At 44.4% G+C, this 18478-nt stretch overlaps 1 protein-coding gene across 1 annotated transcript in view; it reads left to right on the top strand.

Annotated features, from left to right (window-relative positions):
* Window positions 1–18478, top strand: part of CUL4A (cullin 4A) — a 408579-nt gene that overhangs the window by 208583 nt on the left and 181518 nt on the right. The window contains exon 11 of the mRNA XM_085622501.1: window positions 155–347. Coding sequence (XP_085478627.1) covers window positions 155–347 — 193 coding nt within the window. The remainder of the gene's footprint in view (window positions 1–154; window positions 348–18478) is intronic.

Here is an 18478-nt window from a genome sequence, read left to right as displayed (position 1 = left end):
TAATGGTTAACTGTCTAATTGTGAAGCTCACTGCTTTTCAACTTGAGTCTTGTGTGCAACAGTTCATTTTCAAGGCTTCAAAGCGCTGAGCATTTGTCTAGCTATGTGGTGGAGGTGCGTGCCACATTCATGTCTATAATTGAATTTGTTACAGAACTTTGGAACCACAATTGTTGTTAACCCTGAAAAGGACAAGGACATGGTCCAAGAGCTTCTGGATTTTAAGGATAAGGTGGACCTCATCATAGAAGTCTGCTTCCAGAAGAACGAGAAGTTCATCAACTCGATGAAGGAATCTTTTGAAACCTTTATAAACAAGAGGCCTAACAAGCCTGCAGAATTGATAGGTACGAGTTTCTGGGTTATATTTGTCTACTGAAAGCAATGCACAATTAATTTGATGATTCTAAAGGTGACATTAGTGGATATTGTTTTAAAGATTACTGCACTTTCCTTCCTGTGTCCTTTTCACAATAGAGAAATGTTCGCCTTTTTAAAAAAAAAATTCCACTGACCGATCCTTGCTGGATCACACATGCGCTCTTTTAAATATCATCAACCATACTACTGATGGAGGATTTTTTTTTTATCTTTGTTGTATTGGAAGGGGACACTACATATAAGAGTGTAGTGAACAGGGCTTAACTCAGAAGGTGAGTGGTCAGATTAAGATGAAGATTTTAAGATTGTGGTTCTCTGTGTAAGTGATACAGTGATGTTGTAGATTAAAGTAACAAATTAAGCTAATTTGCCTAGACAAGCCTAGTACCATAACACAATTTGACTGTTAAATAACAACAATACAACACATTTAATGGAACCTTTATAATTGGAGATTGACTCCGATAGAATAGATATTGCAGAGACTCTTCCAATAACAAAAATATACACAACATATGAAAATCTAACCAGAGATTTCTGAGGAAGAATTGGCGAACAGTGACACCTTGGTGCAACACAAATTTGAAGTAAACATGTCACATACAGAAAAATTATTTAAGAGCAAAAACTGTGATGAGTTGCTGGCAGAAATGCTTGATATCTCTGTCCAGTTCTGGAGGTTATCTTGTCCAAATAGAAATGGCCTCTGTGAGTTACATAAAAGTTACTACACAGAGATTGCCTTTTCCATTGTCTCCAAATTCACTTTGCCTGCCTACCGCTAAGTCCTATCTTTTGTCCTCTTCATCCTAGACCTATCTGCAGACTTTGAAACAAGCGAACATAGTAGTTTTAAAACATGTTGTCATGGTTAGTACCACTGAAATTGCTTTCGCCTAATTCTTCTACTTCATCAACCTATTATAGTTCATCTTCTATTCATCTCTTCAAGTGAGAGCTTACTGCCATTCCCCCATGGTCTTTCACCTTTCTTCTCTCTTCACTTACCATTCCATCATCACATTGTTTTTTTTCACTTACCATCTCTTACCTTCTTTTCAATGTGCTCTAAGCTTCCACCAACTATCAACGACCTTTCTGCAATCTGCATCTTGCGAACACTCACTACCTAAGCTTAACCCAGGCAAAGCAGAGATAATTTAAGTTCTATCATCTACCGTTCTGAAAGTTATCACAATTGCTTTTCTCCTGACTATGTAGTACTCTACCTAAAACCTTGGGGTCCTCTTAAAAGGAGAAATGGCACACTCAACCTTCATTACATCCATGGCTACTTCCACTTGCTACCATCCCCCAAACTACTTCAAAATCTGGTCCCACCCCACCTTTCACTGAATCAAAATATGCCTAACTAAAATATTTGTATTAATTTCAGCAGTTTAGCGCATTGCATATCTACATTATTGATCACACTTTTGAAGATAACTATTAATTTGTTTGACATGCAACATCATTATTTCATGCTCATTATCATAAAAATTATTTTATTGTACACATCATTCATTACTCAGAGTTTTGCACATTGTAAAAAAAACTTTAACAGAGGCACCAGAGTCCAATAAACTCCATTTACTGTCCATCTGCTTTCTCTGGAAGGCCTTTGATGTGACTGTTGTTGCATTGTGATCACGCCTAATGGTCCTTGGTCCAATACTTCAGTAATAGGCATAACATTTGTCTTCAAATTCTTGCTGGTTTTAATATCATAAAAGCAAATTCCATAGCCTGCTTGTGTGTTAGCTTGGGTCACTCCAATCTATTAAATATTGCATGCGTTTCTTCACCTGTATATAAAGTGTAACAAAAGTTTCTCAAACGAAAACCATGCTATCGTATAGAAACTTTGTCCTCTCCTGTTTCTTTGATTCTGGAAATAACTATCTTCAGCACAGCTTGCAACCTGCATTATTTACCCCTTCAAAGTATCTGTGTCACCTTGAGAGGAACAAACAACCCCTTATACAGAATCCTTGCCTATATCTGCGACCTCACCACCAATACTTTTCTCCATACTGAATGGAAATTAGTTTTGTCACTAGTTTTTCTATAGATAATGCTCTGTTTGATCAAATTCACCAACTGCAGTACAACAGGGAGTTAGAGAGGGCTGTCCACTGTCACCCCTACTGTTTGCTTTTGTGATCTGTCTCTTAACAGAGTGGCTAAGGACCGACGCCCTGGTTAGTGGACTTGATTTGGCACCCAGGATAGCAGACAGAGTTGCACTATATGCAGACAACGTCCTCATTTTTTAAAATCCCCCACGGTGGTCTGATACCCCCCATTCCCTCCTGAAACGTAGCAAAGTCCTCCATCTACCCAATCTGTGGGAAACCCCACACTGTGACTTGGGCTGAAGACCTGCAAGTGCTCATAGAGGGATTTAAGTATCTGGGGGTATACATAACTGAAGTTAGTCAACGCGCCTTGGAAAAAAACCTGTAACCACGGTTGGACAGATGGAACAAAGACTTTGGGTTTTGGTCAATGCTCTCCTTTTTCTCATGGGGAGATCAGCAGTTTTCAAGATGGTTGGGCTACCACGTTTATTATACCAGCTCCAGAACATCCCATACCTTGTAGCTGGTGCCTTCTTCACCAGTCTTAACGCATCGTTGAGGATATTCCTATGGAACCACTGACCACATAGAACTGTGCTAGGTACACTTTCGAGGGAGGTATTATCACACCTGTTATTGTTTCATAATACAGTCCTTCACATTTGGCTATTCTTAATTAGTGATAGGTCAACAGACTGGACTACCCAGCTGCACAGCTGAGAAATTAGCTGTGCAGGGAACACATATTCTCCAGTATTGGGGTGTCTTTCATAGATTCACATGCTTGAATATTCCCCGTCGTCGAAGTGGGAGTCCCACGGTACATAACATAGCAAAGTAGCAATAACACAACCATAGATAGGTAAGAAAAAAACATAGAGTAGCATTGAATCATAGAGCTTTTAGACAGAAAAAACTTGTCACTTTTATAACATTACAGTCATTGTGAATAGTCCAAACACCAGCCAATCAGGCGTTAGCACCCTCCAGAATGTTGTCCTCAGAGGCTCAGGCACTCAGATTTTCTACCGCACATCGTGTGAAGGGAGTCTCCCTGAGCTCTGCTCAGTTTTTTTTCTCATTTTTCTTCTCAAGAAAAAGCTTTTTGTCATGTCTACAACCAAGAAGTTCCTCTTCAGACCTTGTGGGACATGTGGAAAACAGCGACTTCATTCTGAGGACGCTCATCAGAAGTGCATTTATTGCCTCTACCCTGAACACCAGGTAAAGGATTGTTAAATCTGCAGGACTTTCTCTCAGAAGACCCTTAAGGAGAGGGAGGGGCGTCTCCTTCTGTGGCTAAAGAAGTTGAAGACTATGGACAACCCTTTGTCAGATGTGGAGAGTGTTTCCTCAGTCCGGACTACTTCATCTTTGACGAGAGCCAGTGAGTCGGAGAAGGTTTCTCCTAAAACTAAGGTGGCGAAGAAACATCATGTTGTCAAGTCCACTGACCGGCCTTCCACTTCAAAAGGGGTGTCTCCTGTCCCTCAGAGTCTGTCTACACCCTCTACGCCCCCGAAATCTGACTCTCGGGCGTCCAAGACTCTATCTGAGCAGTTTTTGCCTAAAATACTGGTTCTCTCGTCGACAAGCTCGTCGTCGCTTCCTCTGTCGACGAGGACTGCTGTCGTCGCTTCTACGACGATGATTTCAACCTCTTCATCTATGATGCCGGCTATGATTCTGTCGTCGGCGACATCTCCGTCAACGTTGGTGTCCGTGAAGGTGAGGCCTCTGTCGTCTACGGTGCCTTTGACTTTGTCGACAGCAACTCACAAGCAGAAGAAGCATTTGTCGACGCACACTTCCTCGTCGACGAAAGGGTCAGCTTCATCGAAGATGGCGTCAACGGGGATGGCTTCGTTGTCTACGGTGGCTTCATCGGCGGTGGCTTCGTCAGCGGTGGCTTCGTCGACGGCGGCTTCGTTGATGGTGGCTCAACAACGATGGCAACTTCTCTCGGCGACCGTGTCGACGGCTGCATCCATGGATCTGGTTCCTTTGAAGTCTTCAGGTTCTCTGCTTCAACGGCGACGGTCTTCTTTGGATACTTTGACGCCAATCCAACCTGCTTCTCATCCTCCAGCAGAATTGTTCTCTTCTGACGATGAATCGGAGGAGGATGACGCATTTAGGGCTGCTCGCAGTCCCTCTGAGCTTCTAATTAAATGTCAGGATTTGGATGACAACCGGAGTATGAGGACTTTTCAGACCGTGCCAACCAGCCTGCAGCGGACCTTCCTATGGCGCAGATGCCTATGTCCCTTATTTCCAACCTTCAATTCATGCTGGATGATTATTACAGACGTTTTCCAAACTCGGTCCAGGCTTCTCCAGCACCACAAGCGCCTCTTCCACCTCTGCTTCCTGCAGTACCGTTTTCTACGCCTTCTACTTAGGCGTCCAGGTTGCCACACCAAGACGCTCCTCATGTCATTGAGGAGGATGATGATCATGCTGATGTTGATGACAGAGAGGAAGGTGAGCTAGATGATAGATCGCTGTTCACGAAATGGGACAATTATCAGATTCAAACGCCTTCCCCCACCGCTCCAGCTCCTCTTGATTCTCCGCCGGTGGACGTAGATGGATTTCATGTTCTCATGGAAAAGAGCGGCAAAGAGATTTCACCTCCCGATGGTCACTAGAGAGGATTGTTTCTTGTATGACCTCAAGGATCAGCCACAGAAACAAGTGTGTGCTGTTCCCATAATCGATTTAATTTGGCAAGAGGGTCTCAAGCTCATGCAACATCCTAATTCCATTCCCGCTGCCCTGCCATGACTATATAAAAAAATACAAGGCCCCGGAAAATTTGCCTGCTTGTCTTATTGCACAGCCGAAACCTTATTCCATTATTACTCAGGCAGCACAACGTCGTGCCAGGAATCCCTCATCTCCAGTATCGGCTCCTCCGGATCGTGAAGGGGAGACGCCTCGACGCCATTGGTAAAAAATTCGCCGCTATTGGCGGCAACTACGGTCAGAGCGGACAATTCTCTAGCTATCCTCGGCCGTTATGACCGACAAATGTGGTCAGACATTGCTCCCCTTCTAGATTTACTACCAGAACCTTTTAAAGCAGAAGCGCTGAAGATTCTTCAAGAAGGGGAAAGGATTTCCTCGGAGATTGATTGTGCTGTTGACGTGTCTTCTACTGGTTTCCGGCAACTGGCGGGTGCTGCTGTTCTCAGGCGGCAGGACTGGTTAAAAGCCACTTCTTTCCGTCAAGAGGTGCAGACAAAAATATTGGACATGCCTTATGACGGTGAATCGCTGTTTGGCCAACACATCGATGATGCCCTTGAGACGATCAAAAAGGATACCGACACTGCTCGTGCTCTCAGGACACTTCAATTTAAAAAACAGCCCTTTCGGGGTGCGAGGGGTTGTGGCTCCTCCTCTTCCTTTCGGAGAGGTTCCAATCAATACCGACAATGCCATTCTTCTCAAGGCCACCGACGTGACTCCTCCCAGAATCAACAGTAGTACAGACAACCGCCAGTCGCGTCTTACTGACAGTACAGAGGTAAATCCTCTTATAGAGGAAGGGATTCCTCCAAGAAACGATGACTTTTTCCATCTACCATCCTTGATGTCTCTCACCTTCGAGAAGGTTGGAGGTCGAATCTCCCGCTTCTACTCCAAATGGTCTCTGATTACTACTGATCAATGGGTTCTAGATATTGTGCGCAGGGGGCACGTTCTAGAGTTTGTCAAGATCCCTCCCAATTCTCCACTCAGAGGTCCTCCTCCTGCCCATCTGAAGGAACTTTTAGGTCAACTAAAAATCTTATTAAGAAAAGGCACAATCGAAGTGGTTCCGAACTTACAAAGGGGCAGAGGATTCTATTCGAGGTTCTTCTTAATACAGAAAAAGTTGGGAGAATGGCGCCCTATTCTGGATCTATGCGCCCTAAACAAATACATCAAGAAGCAAACATTCCGCATGTTGTCTCTTCAGGAGGTCCTTCCTTTACTGTCCCAAGGAGAGTACATGACCACACTGGACCTTCAAGATGCTTATTTTCATGTTCCTATTCTGCCGAGACACAGAAAATTCCTCAGATTCAGAGTGGCTGGGAAAGATTTCCAATTCAAAGTCCTTCCATTCGGCCTTCGTTCAGCACCCCGAGTGTTTACCAAAGTCCTCGCACCGGTGGCAGCTTACCTTCATCTACAAGGCGTACACATTTTTTTCGTATCTCGACGACTGCCTTCTAAAGGCACTGTCGTTCGAACTGGCATCCCAACACATACTACTTTGCAGATCCCTCTTCCAGTCTCTGGGCCTTATGTTAAACTTGCACAAGTCTCAATTTGTCCCCGCTCAACTCAGGACATTTTTGGGGGCCATCCTGGACACCAAACTGGCAAAGGCCTTTGTGTCCCACGAAAGGCGTCAACGACTTTGCAACCTAGCGGTCTCCCTCTGGTTAAAAAAGTCAGTTTATGTTCAACAGCTGAAGTCCTTCCTAGGGATGTTGTCCTCTTGCATTCCACTAGTCCCTCGCTGCTGCTTGAAAATGAGACCCATCCAGGAGGAACTCGACAAGCAATGGGCTCAAGTCTCAGGATCCTTCAACGATATGATCAAGGTCACATCTCGGATGCAAACGGCTCTGTTCTGGTGGACTCTCAAAACCAATGTCTCTTCCGGTCGTCCATTTCTGGTGAACACTCCAAGTTTCACTCTCACAACGGACGCATCTCTAGAAAGGGTGGGGAGCACACCTTCAGGACCTCACAGTAAAAGGACGATGGGATACCCACCAAAGGACCTGGCACATCAACCTTCTAGAGTTACTTGCCATTTTTTTGGCGCTAAAGGCTTTTCGCGCCATAATTCAGGGAGCTTCGGTGTTGATCCGGACGGACAACACAACATGCATGCACTATATAAACAAACAGGGGGGCACACGGTCCGTCTTGCTATCTCTTCAAGCTCAACAAATCTGGTATTGGGCAATCCAGCACCAAGTCACTCTGGTGGCAGTGCATGTTCCGGGAGCGTCCAACATTCTGGCGGACTCTCTAAGCAGGTCAACCTCGTCCAATCACGAGTGGGAGTTGCATCAACCCACGCTGGATCGCATCTTTCGGTTATGGGGCCCCATGAATCTGGATCTGTTCGCAACCCATCTGAACCGAAAATACCCATTTTACGCAAGTTGGCTTCCCCACCCAGAGTCGTGCGGGAATGCCTTTTTGATGAACTGGTCAAAAAAAATATGTCTATGCTTTTCCGCCGATTCCTCTCGTCCCCAGGGTTCTTTGGAAAATGAAGAAAGAACCTTGCCGCATTCTTCTAATAGCTCCCAGGTGGCCTCGACAAGTCTGGTTTACGGAACTCCTGCTCCTCTCGCAGTGTGACTCGATTCTGCTCCGCCCACTTCCGGACCTTCTGACTGTGGGTCAGGGACAGGTTTGTCATCCTGACCCAGCCTCTCTTCGCTTAGCGACATGGAACCTGAGCAGTATGAGTTTGCCAATTTAAACATTCCTTCTGACTGCAGGGAAGTTCTTGCTAAGGCTAGAGCAGCCTCCACTGTGAAAACATACAAGCTCAAATGGAAACGTTTCTCTCTGTGGTGCGACGCTGCTTAGGTGCATCCTGTTCATTCCACACCAGACCAACTTTTGCCTTTCTTTTTACATCTTGCAAAATCTGGCCTCTCGCATTCTAGTCTTAAAGTTTTTCTGGCTGCAATGTCAAGATTTCAACAGGATGGTTCCACCTCTCTTTACTCTTCCAGAGTCATTCCAGCAGTTCAAAGGTCTTTTTAGGATGTTTCCTCCATTTCATCGACCGCCTCCTCCTTGGCATTTGAACATTGTATTGGCTCAACTCATGAAGCCACCGTTTGAGCCCATTCATAAAGTCGCTCTAAAATTCATTAGAAGACTTTGCTGCTGTTGGCTCTCACTTCTTCACGTCGAGTCAGTGACATACAGGCGTTTACTACTAAACCGCCTTTTCTTCAATTCACCAAGGACTCTGTATTGCTCCGCACTAATCTGACCTTTATCCCCAAAGTGCTATCGGATTTCCATCTTAATGAGCCAGTCATTTTAAAATCGTTTTTTCCTAATCCTTAAACGTCAGCAGAGATCTCTCCATTCTTTAGATATCAAGAGATGTCTGAAATTTTATCTGCAATGGACAGCTAGTATCCGTAAGTCTGATCAGCTTTTTGTGGCCTACGGACAGATGCGAAAGGGACATCCAGTCACCAAACAGACTATTGCACGCTGGATATCTACTACAATTGCTTTTTGTCATCAGCAAGATGGTAAGCCCCTTACTGCAAATGTTCGAGCGCATTCTACCAGACAAGTTTCCTCTTCTACTGCGCTATTTGCTGGTGTGCCTCTTCAACACATCTGCAGGGCTGCAACATGGTCCAGCAGGCACACCTTTATCAAACATTACTGTCTGGAAGCTGCTGACTAAGCTGATTCAGCCGTGGGCAAACGGTCCTATGTAATCTCTTTAAGTAAGGTGAGCCTCTGTTGCTTCCCTCCTCCTGTATACAAGGTACAATGTTTTGTCTTTATGCTTTAGTATCTCGTCGCACTGTGTATTATGATGTTTTTATATGTACCTTGCATTATCTTGGCATCACTGCTTACTATTCTTATTCCAGCATGTGCATCTATGAAAAGACACCCCAATACTGGAGAAGAACAAAAATTACTTACCTGTAAACTGTGGTTCTCCAGTATTGGTGTCTTTCATAGATCCACATGCGACACACCCTCCTCCCCTCAGAGTCTCTCCTCTTCTCCTTGACTCTTTGTTACTCTTGTGCTACGAAAATCTGAGGGCCTTAGCATCTGAGGATAACATTCTGGAGGGTGCTACTCTGTTTCAATGCTACTCTGTTTCAATGCTACTCTGTTTTTTTTCTTACCTATCTATGGTTGTGTTATTGCTACATTGCTATGTTATGTACTTTGGGGCTCCCACTTCGACGACGGGGAATATTCAAGCATGTGAATCTATGAAAGACACCAATACTGGAGAACCACAGTTTACAGGTAAGTAACGTTTGTTCTTTCATATGTTTTGTATGCGACATTGATTTTCCAATCCAACCTGTGCCCATGAAGGCAGTGTTTAAGATTTATGGGGAAATGCTCAATGCCCAGAGATAGTCCCAGCATCTGACACGGGAGACCCTACTATATGGAAAGGGTGCTGGCTCCAGTTTCAGAGCTACAAGATTTCAAAATCCAGGATGATATCTGTATTTCATATTTGGAGGATCTCATGAAAGGACCTCACTGAAATCTTTCCCTGAACTGCATGCAGATTGTAACCTCCACGGGGTAAATTCTTCTGGTATTTGCAACTTTGAACATGCGCTCATGCCCAACATTTCTGGTCTAGCGATCCAATCAGAATACAGTACACTAGATGTGCAGGTCCTGCTCGGAGAACCAATAAACCACAAATTTTCTCATGAATAAAAAAACCCTAGTCATTAACACCCTCAGCTCCGTTCCTCAGTTGTTTTCAGCTTGGGCTCAAGACCTAGGTTCCCCTAATGATGATGAATGGCGGAATACTCTAGGATCTCTGCCAGAGGCCACCTTCACTGCTTAATATCGTTTTATACAGCTGAGGATCCTCCGCCAGGTTTACCTTACACAGGGTAGGTTGTGGAAGATAGATGGGTTGCATTGCTGCTTGTCTTACATTGTCTGACCAGAGCGCTGCCTTTGTTTATGCGGTCTAGGGCTGCTGAGAACTTACCTGATTTTGGGTGGGGATACTGACCTGTCTAAGCAAGATATTAGGATGGACAATTCCCCACCACCCCACCCCCAATGAGCCTAAACCTGATGTGTAACAACATCACCAGTGACATAGATGGTAACGGGTATAAAAGAGCCCTACTGTTGTTTGACTTGGCCGTTGCAAAGCTGGATATTGCCAAAGCCTAAAAGAACACACAAGCCCGGTTATTGAAGGAGTGGAAGAGGGATATGGACTGCTGCATGAGTTTGGAGAGACCTAGATTTACTGCAAGAGGCTATCCTTATAAACATGGTAGGATCAGGAGCAAGGGTTGGAAACAATCTTTATGGTTTCTATGTGAGTGTTGTGTATCGAAGGAAATACCTTGACTTGTGATCTGATACATTTGGATTGTAAACCTTTGCTTATTTTGCTATTTCGGAATGCCAGTAAAATGTTTTATAAAAAGAAAATGCACCAACAAGAATGAGGACCCCCTACCCATTCCTTAACTATTATTTCACTTGAATAAAACCAAGCGCCCTTTTTGATGCCCTATCTCACCATTGGATCACTCAGAAACCTCTTGCTTAATTTCCATGAGCCATGGCTATATTGTGATCTACAAAGTATTACAGTTCTATCTTTTAGGCTATGGTCTGACAGGATGATGTTGGATACAACAATATCCTCCACCTTCTGTCAGTGCCCAATAAGTTGTCCAGTCTACTGCAGTTCCTTTGTGCTGCTAAATAAAATGTAAAGTCACAACTTGCTCCCCTCCAGATAAAAATGAAACCCCCTTCAATTCTAGGCAGACCTTCCATGTGTGTGTGCAGTTTCCCCTGTCTATTACTGAGTGTAGGTTCATACTAATAATCACCTCCTCTTCTGTTCTTTTTCGTGAATTTTCAAAATACGTGTTGTCCAACAAAAGGAGCACATGTGGATCCTGATATCTGGCTCATGCTCCCTTAATGAAGCATTAAATACCTCCCAACCCCAATAAAACTTTGAGTTATTTATATTGCCACCCACATATTGCCTTTTTTAGTCTGCCCGTATACAAAACCTTGGTAAGGGGATTCTGGTAATTTTAGTTTCTGTTCATTCCTCATAAGCAGTGGGTTTCCCACAATAATGAAATATTTCCTTCACTGTTCATCAGTAATTTGAGAATCCTCAGTCTGTTGGAAGATACGTTTAGTCTATCTGCATTAAAAGCAATACACTTTACCCACTGCTTCCCATTCAAGGGCCTCCCTCATTACAAGCATCTTCACATATATTCTGTTTCCATAATTTCCATCCAATTAAAAACTAGCCTCTCCTTGAAACACCTTTTCCCCATGCCCCCAACCCTGAAACCCTGACACACGCAAAGCTAAACATAACAAAACTTCCTGTATCTGCTGTAGATACTTTATTCTCCACCCCTATTCCCTTCTCCCCCAACAAATTAATCTCTCTTACCCAATGATTGATTTTGATAAAGTACTTCAAAAAACCTATAGTATCCTCCCCGTTCGGTATGCGAAAACAACTATCATCCTCCTTTTAAGATCTTCCACCCATTTACTCATGTGCCATTCTGCCCACAGCATTTCAGTACTGTATAGGTCATGGGATTCCCTCAATCGCTGGTGCCTTCCTATTTGAGTCTTTTGCTTTGCACACCCACTTCAGGTGTTGGAGGATATCTATTTTGGTCTTTGCTATGTTTCTCCATGATGACATCCTCCTTCTTGCTCCTCTGTCACGCGCTATCATATTGGTTTCTGTTGCTTTTGTCCCTTGGACCTCACTGAAGTCCTCTTCAAAAATAGTTCAGCAGCACCTCAACGTTGGTTAATAATTACACTGCATGTCTCATTTCCTTGTGAACCTCATCATAGAGGTATGTGCTCAGTGGTAGTAAACCTTCTTTCCTCAAAATGAGTACCGGAAAATGCATTTCATATTTTACAAGGTGTAATGGATGACAGGTACTGGTAGTGCTTCACGCTTTCTAGATCTGTCCTTTATAGATCCAACTCTCTGCATTTTGCCTCAGCAACTGCGGGTTCTTCGTACCCACTGCTTTTTCACCACACTCACAGGGTGATCCTTTGTGCTTGTATGTGCAGTCTACCAGAGGTGGACCTCTATAGCGCATGTCCTTGCCCCTTCTTTGGCACAGTGTACCACCACCCTGGGGTCCAGTCCACCGAATCCTTCTCCGCAGTATTGGTTCTCTTCTGTTTTACTGAACTGGTTATACTATTGATGATGTTCCAACCACAATCTTCTTCCCTGTTTCTGGCTTGTCTTCCCTTTAGACTACCAGCAACTGGCAGCTATCCCATCTGGTAGGACTGAGGTTTCTCATTTCTTAATCCGCCAGAGATCCGCTTCTTCACCTAACAAGCTATTAAGATTTCACCCTCCTCTGCATGCCTCAGCACTGTTTTCCCAAGTTCTCTGTGCTATCTGGCACTGTAGGGTGTAGGTTTTCAGGTTAAAATTGTTTTTTGTAGGCCAACAGAGTGTCTCCAGTATTGAATCTTTCAGAGATTAACAGGCTTTTATCTTCCGTCATCCAAGTGGGAGCCGCACGGTAATTATAAGTAGCAGTGTAAGAGTCCTTCATCTAGGTCTTTTATCATTGTATTCCCTTTAGGAGTGAATAACAATCAACATCATTTTGTGCATGACCAAAGTTTGACCCATCAGGGCTGAGCCTGCACCCTTTCCTCCTGTGCAGTGATGTCACACCTTAGATTTCTTACTGCATGTTATCGAAAAGGAGTCTCCCTGAGCTCTGCATTTTTTTACTTGGACTCTTTGTGGGATAGTTATGTTCGGGTGAACTCTTTCATTTTATTTGAACGGTATCCCTCTCATCTGACACAGCCTGCCATCATGTCAGAGGGGTCAAAAAAGGGATCTTTTAGAACAATCAAAAGTTGTGGAAAAATTATGCTGTTTCCTGTTTGACCCTCACAAAAAGTCCCTATACTGTCTGCACCACAACCACAAACCTAAAGACTGCAAATAATATAGACCTTTGTAAGCCAAAACCTTAAAACATTGGGAGGCAATGCTGCTGTTATGGTTTGAAAAGAAAAAAACATCAAAAACTCCAGACTATGGAGTTGACACACCTAGCCAAAAGGCTAAGGTATTCTAAAAAAAAAAGGGAAAAATCTGAAAAAAATACTTCTGAGCCACCTAAAAAGATACTAAAGACAGAAAAACGAAAGTCAGTCACAGAATAAATCCCGTTACCAATACCTCAGGAAATATAGGGTCAAAAGGTATCCGCTCCGGAGCCCTCAACACCTTTTGAAAAGGCTTTTTCTTCTGCAGATATAACAGAAACTGCCGCACTGAAATCAGGCAAATCGAAAACCAATTCTTCGACTAGATCAACGACGGCTCATTCAATGGTAAAAATATCCACAGTGACGACACCCATGATTACGGTGTCTTCTGCCTCGCCGACTACAGTTTTGTCGACAATGAGACCTTTATCAATGATGATTTTACTAATACTGTCAGCGACACGGATGCAAACAGCTGCTGCATCAACACTCATTTAATCCAAACCTTTCTTATTGTCTACCGCAGCTTCGGCAGGCCCACTGACAAGCTAGTTTTGAGACTGAAGTTGACGACACCTAATGGGGTGTCACCATTACCACCAATGTGCCTGCTTGAAATGGGTAATGCGGGTGAGGAGGAAGATGATGATGGATTGTTGAGGATGCCACCAGTCCATCTCAACTAAATGTAAAATATCAGGTGTCTGACAATGATGACCAGGAATTGCATTACATGCATGGCGATTTTTCATTTCAAACAGACGTCATGACAAACACATGGTGTCTGGCATAGGCCTGACACTATGGGGAACTCTTGGAATTTGAGAGTTTTGAGGATACCTTTGAGGTGCAACTCCCACAGGAGCCCACAATGCAAACAATAGTGTGATTAATAACAGGCATTCGCATGATGCTACATGACAACCACAAAAGATTTTCTTCTAAAATGGATACACCTTTTAAACAAGAAGAGTCAGCACTGCCTCAAAAGGAACCTATATCTCATCAGCCCACACCAAGGGTGCAGTTGGTCAAGGTGACGCACACAGAACAACCAGAGTCAATCCTAATCTATGATGACCCTATGGATCAAGGGGATGATGACAATGAACCGGAGATAGGAGAAATACTACAGGATCAAACAACTCCCATATCTGCTCCTCCATCATCCTTAGGGGCGGTTTCACCACCTGATGACATTGGAGGGTTTCACACGCTTATAGAAAGAGCTGCAAAACGTGTTAACCTTCCAATAATGGTCCATGCAACAGACTGTTTTCTTATATGATTTTAAAGAGTCTGCCAAGAAGACAGTACGATCAATACCATTTGTAGAATACATTTGTAATGAGGGCCTTAAGGCTAGCCTGCAAAAGTAACCGCAGTGATACCACGGCTTGACAAAAAATATAAACCCCCATAGAACTCTCCAGCATGCCTGAGAGGTCATCCTAAGTCAGATTCGGTGGTTATGCAGGCGGCACAGAGAAGATCCAAAAATCCATAGGCTCCATGTTCAGTCCCCCCCAACCCTGAAGAGGGCAGACGGCTCAACAATATTGAGAAAAGATTTTCAGCCATGGCAGCAATAACAATAAGAGCCTCCTATGCCCTAGCTACCAATCTCCTCAATGCCTGTAGGAAACCCACCTCTCTCTATTTAGTGCACCACAATGGGGTACACAGTGCAGAGAGGTCGAGGAGACTGAATTCTAAAAACAGTACTTATTTTATATAAATATTTAGACCAAGAACTTTGTGTACAAGGTAAATGTTTTTTGCAATATGGAAAAATCACAGTAAATGCAATTTTTACAGTTGTGCCCAATTATGCACAATACATTCCCTATGAGAGGAAAACGGCATTAGGAAAATCGATGCAAAACAGTTACTTTTGTGGTTCACCTTTTGGAATCTGAATGTTTTGGGGCCAAGGTCAAATGTTCCAAGGCCAAGTTCTAGGGCGCTTCCCAAATTTCAACTGGAGTTGGCACACTACCAAAAAAGGGGCCACCTGCAAAAGTAAAGCAAAGAGGGACTTGTCTGCAAGTCTGAGGGATCTGGGGCTATGGGAGCACAGCTGGTTTGAAGATGCCCCAGCCTGGCGGGCTGGGTGCAGTGAAGATGTGCAGCTTGGCAATGGCGCGCAAAGATGCACCTTGCGGTCAGGGACTGGCACCTTGCAGCAACGATTCTGTAGCTGCTGGGCCACTGCTGAGGTGGATCTCTGGAGTCCTGATATTTTTTTGGGAGAAACAGATTTTATTCAGCAATTTCCAAGTACACCAGTGTGACAGTGGGTTTAGAACATACATCGTGTGACCAATAACAGATATCGATAAGTGCGACTGTTGGACGCATATTTTCCGGTGCAGGTTCCATCATGTGTGGTCCATGCGGAAATTGTTAACAAGGTATAGTGTTCTAGTTCGAGTTCTCAGGGAAGATATTCACTGCGTCCTTTTGGTTAGGAGATCGACATCTCAATAATTTGTCCCAGTCCGAACTCACTGAGATCGCAACAAACAAGAAGAATAACGTACCCGTCCCTTCCCCTCCCCCTATGCAACTCCTCCCCCCCCCCAACCCCCCCACGTGGATCTCTGGAGTCCTGATGTCCCTCATTGGGTGCTCGCCCGCTGTAAAGTTGCAGTCCGTCTGGACTCAGCTACGTAGGTTTTAGTACCAGGGGTCCGATACCCTGGGTATTTGTGCCTTTTAGCTCTGGGTCCGTGGCCTCAAGACTTGGTGCAGAGGCCGGGCTGACCCTCCAAAGCAAGTGTAACTTCGGCTGGCACTTGGAGACATCAGTCGGGCTGGGGAGCTGGACAATGCTGGACTGAACTGCATTGGTTTTGGCACCTACGGCTGCTGGGAGATAGCTCTGCTATCTCAGAGGAGCTCCTGATTTGCTGTTTACGAAGTGCTGATGACTCTCTGGGGTTTGTGGAGGCCCCCCAGCAAGGAGACGAGCTGGAGGATGGCGATTGTGGAGTTCTGTGGCGGCAGGCAGGATTTTGCGCACAAAGTCCACCACGTGGTCTCCAGTTTAACAGTGTTTTTGTTGCTCTTCTTCTTGTGTCCATGGATACTACTGTTCAGGGTATGGGAATGCCACAGAAATACTAAATGTAGGGGTGGTTACAAAGGAGTGACAGGTAGTGGCCAATGGGCCCCTTACTGGGGATGTCTACACCCTCAATTATGTCCACCCCCAGCGGGAAGGGGAACTAGCCCTGATTAGAGAAGTCCTACTATCTTCAAGATGGTGGGCACTTAAAAATGTACTTCACCTCACCTCCAGCACCTAAGGGATGGGGTTGGCAAGAGGGGGGGCACAGGTCTTACTCTATCTTCGTTTTCCCACCTGCCTTCCTGCCAAAGGGAGTGAGGACAGGAGTTGGGGCCTGCTCCTCCTATCAGTAGAGGCTGGGATCATATTTCAAAGGTGGCAAGGCTTTTGAGGCTTCCTGCCACAGATGGCTTTTCCTGACGGGGGTAAGTGTGAACACCTCCACCTGGAGCAGGCATTGTTTTCGACCTGTGAGCGCGTCAGGCTCACCCCATAAGGTCAGAACCCTATCTGACAGGATGGCTTAGGCCAGTCGATGACCACATCAAGGGTTGGGTTGATGTTCAAGTGCAGCAGAAAAATCACTGCACACCCTTGATGTCAAAAGATGCCTGAAGGGTGACTTGGAAAACACCATGTCCTTCAGGAAAATGAATCAACTTCTGGTAGCCTTTGCTCCCCCTTTAAAAGGCAAACCAGAATGCAGAGCAACTATAGATCGTTGAGTATCCGCAGTTATTGGTTTCTGTCACGAAAAAGCGAGATTACGTCTAGCATGCAAAGTGCAAGCTCATTGTACCCGAAGCTTGGCAACCACTGCCATATGCAGAGCAGCTACATGAACCAGCCTGCATACGTTTACCTAACATTATTGCCTAGACGCCGCTAACAAGGATGCAGTAGTGGGTCAGGGGGTACTCCAAAACCTTTTTCAATAAAGGTGAGCTCTGTGATATTTATTGATGTTCGTTTTTCATGGAACACTTTGAATGCATCCACTTATAGGTATATTACCACCTCCGCAAACTATCTTATTCATGTCTTAATGTTATCTCTTTATAGCATACTGCTCGCTATTCAGATACAAGCACATGGATCTATGAAAGATTCAGTACTGGAGAAGAAACACGTTACTTACCTGTACACTGTGGTTCTCCAGTATTGATATCTTTCATAGATTCACGTGCATGCAATCCATCCACCCACCTCCCCATCAGTCGCTCACCTCATTGTCCTCTTCTTAGCTAGTATCATGAGAAATGTTCCACTTGTGCACAGACATTTCTAGGTTTGAAGCCACTGCACAGGAGGAAAGGATGCAAACTCATCTGCTTGGTCAGACTTTGGTCATGCACAAAAAGATGAGGATTGGTATTCAGTTCTATAGGGAATACAATAATAGACCTAGATGAAACACTGTTAGACTACTACTTACAATTACCGTGAGACTCTGACCTCGATGACGGAAGATATAATCGTGATTCTATGAAAGATATCAATACTGGAGAACCACAGTGTGCAGGTAAGTAACTTGTTTCTTTCAGATCCTGCTCCCTACTCCATGCACAGCCAGTCCATGCTCCATTACATTTATCTTTAAATCCATCCATGTTTTATTTTCTTACTCCCATTTAATCTGGGACATATTATTCAGGCACAGTCTTTATGCCCAGTAAAGCCGCTTAACCGCCTCAGTGACCACACACCCAACAATGCTATCTCTAGATTTTCGTCATTCCTTTTGGGCACTTTGCTTCCTGTAACCTCAAGCATATTCAGAAAGTCTCCCAAAAATAGTCTCTGAGTGAAAGGTTAGCTGAAATGAAAGTTTTGGTCACATTCTGTGAAGACGAGTCAGACAGCATGTATAGTTTCACTCGGGCAGGTCTGGATGAGCCTGACCCTTCTTATTTTCCCTCAGTATTAACAGCAGTCCTGAAAACCTCTTAGTGAGTGAAAAGTACTACTCATCGGACAAGAGCGCCATGACACCTTTTACTTCTCCTGCTTTTCACTATCTGCAGTCCTGTTATTAATTACCATTACCTCCTTCCTACTAATATTCACACTTGAACTAATAGTAGTATTTTCTACTGAGGTTGTCTGCTCAGGC

This window comes from Triturus cristatus, chromosome 8 (genome assembly GCF_964204655.1).
Source record: "Triturus cristatus chromosome 8, aTriCri1.1, whole genome shotgun sequence".
Lineage (NCBI taxonomy): Eukaryota > Metazoa > Chordata > Amphibia > Caudata > Salamandridae > Triturus > Triturus cristatus.
The sequence above is the reverse complement of the archived record's forward strand: the minus strand, read 5'-3'. Positions and strand labels throughout refer to the sequence as shown.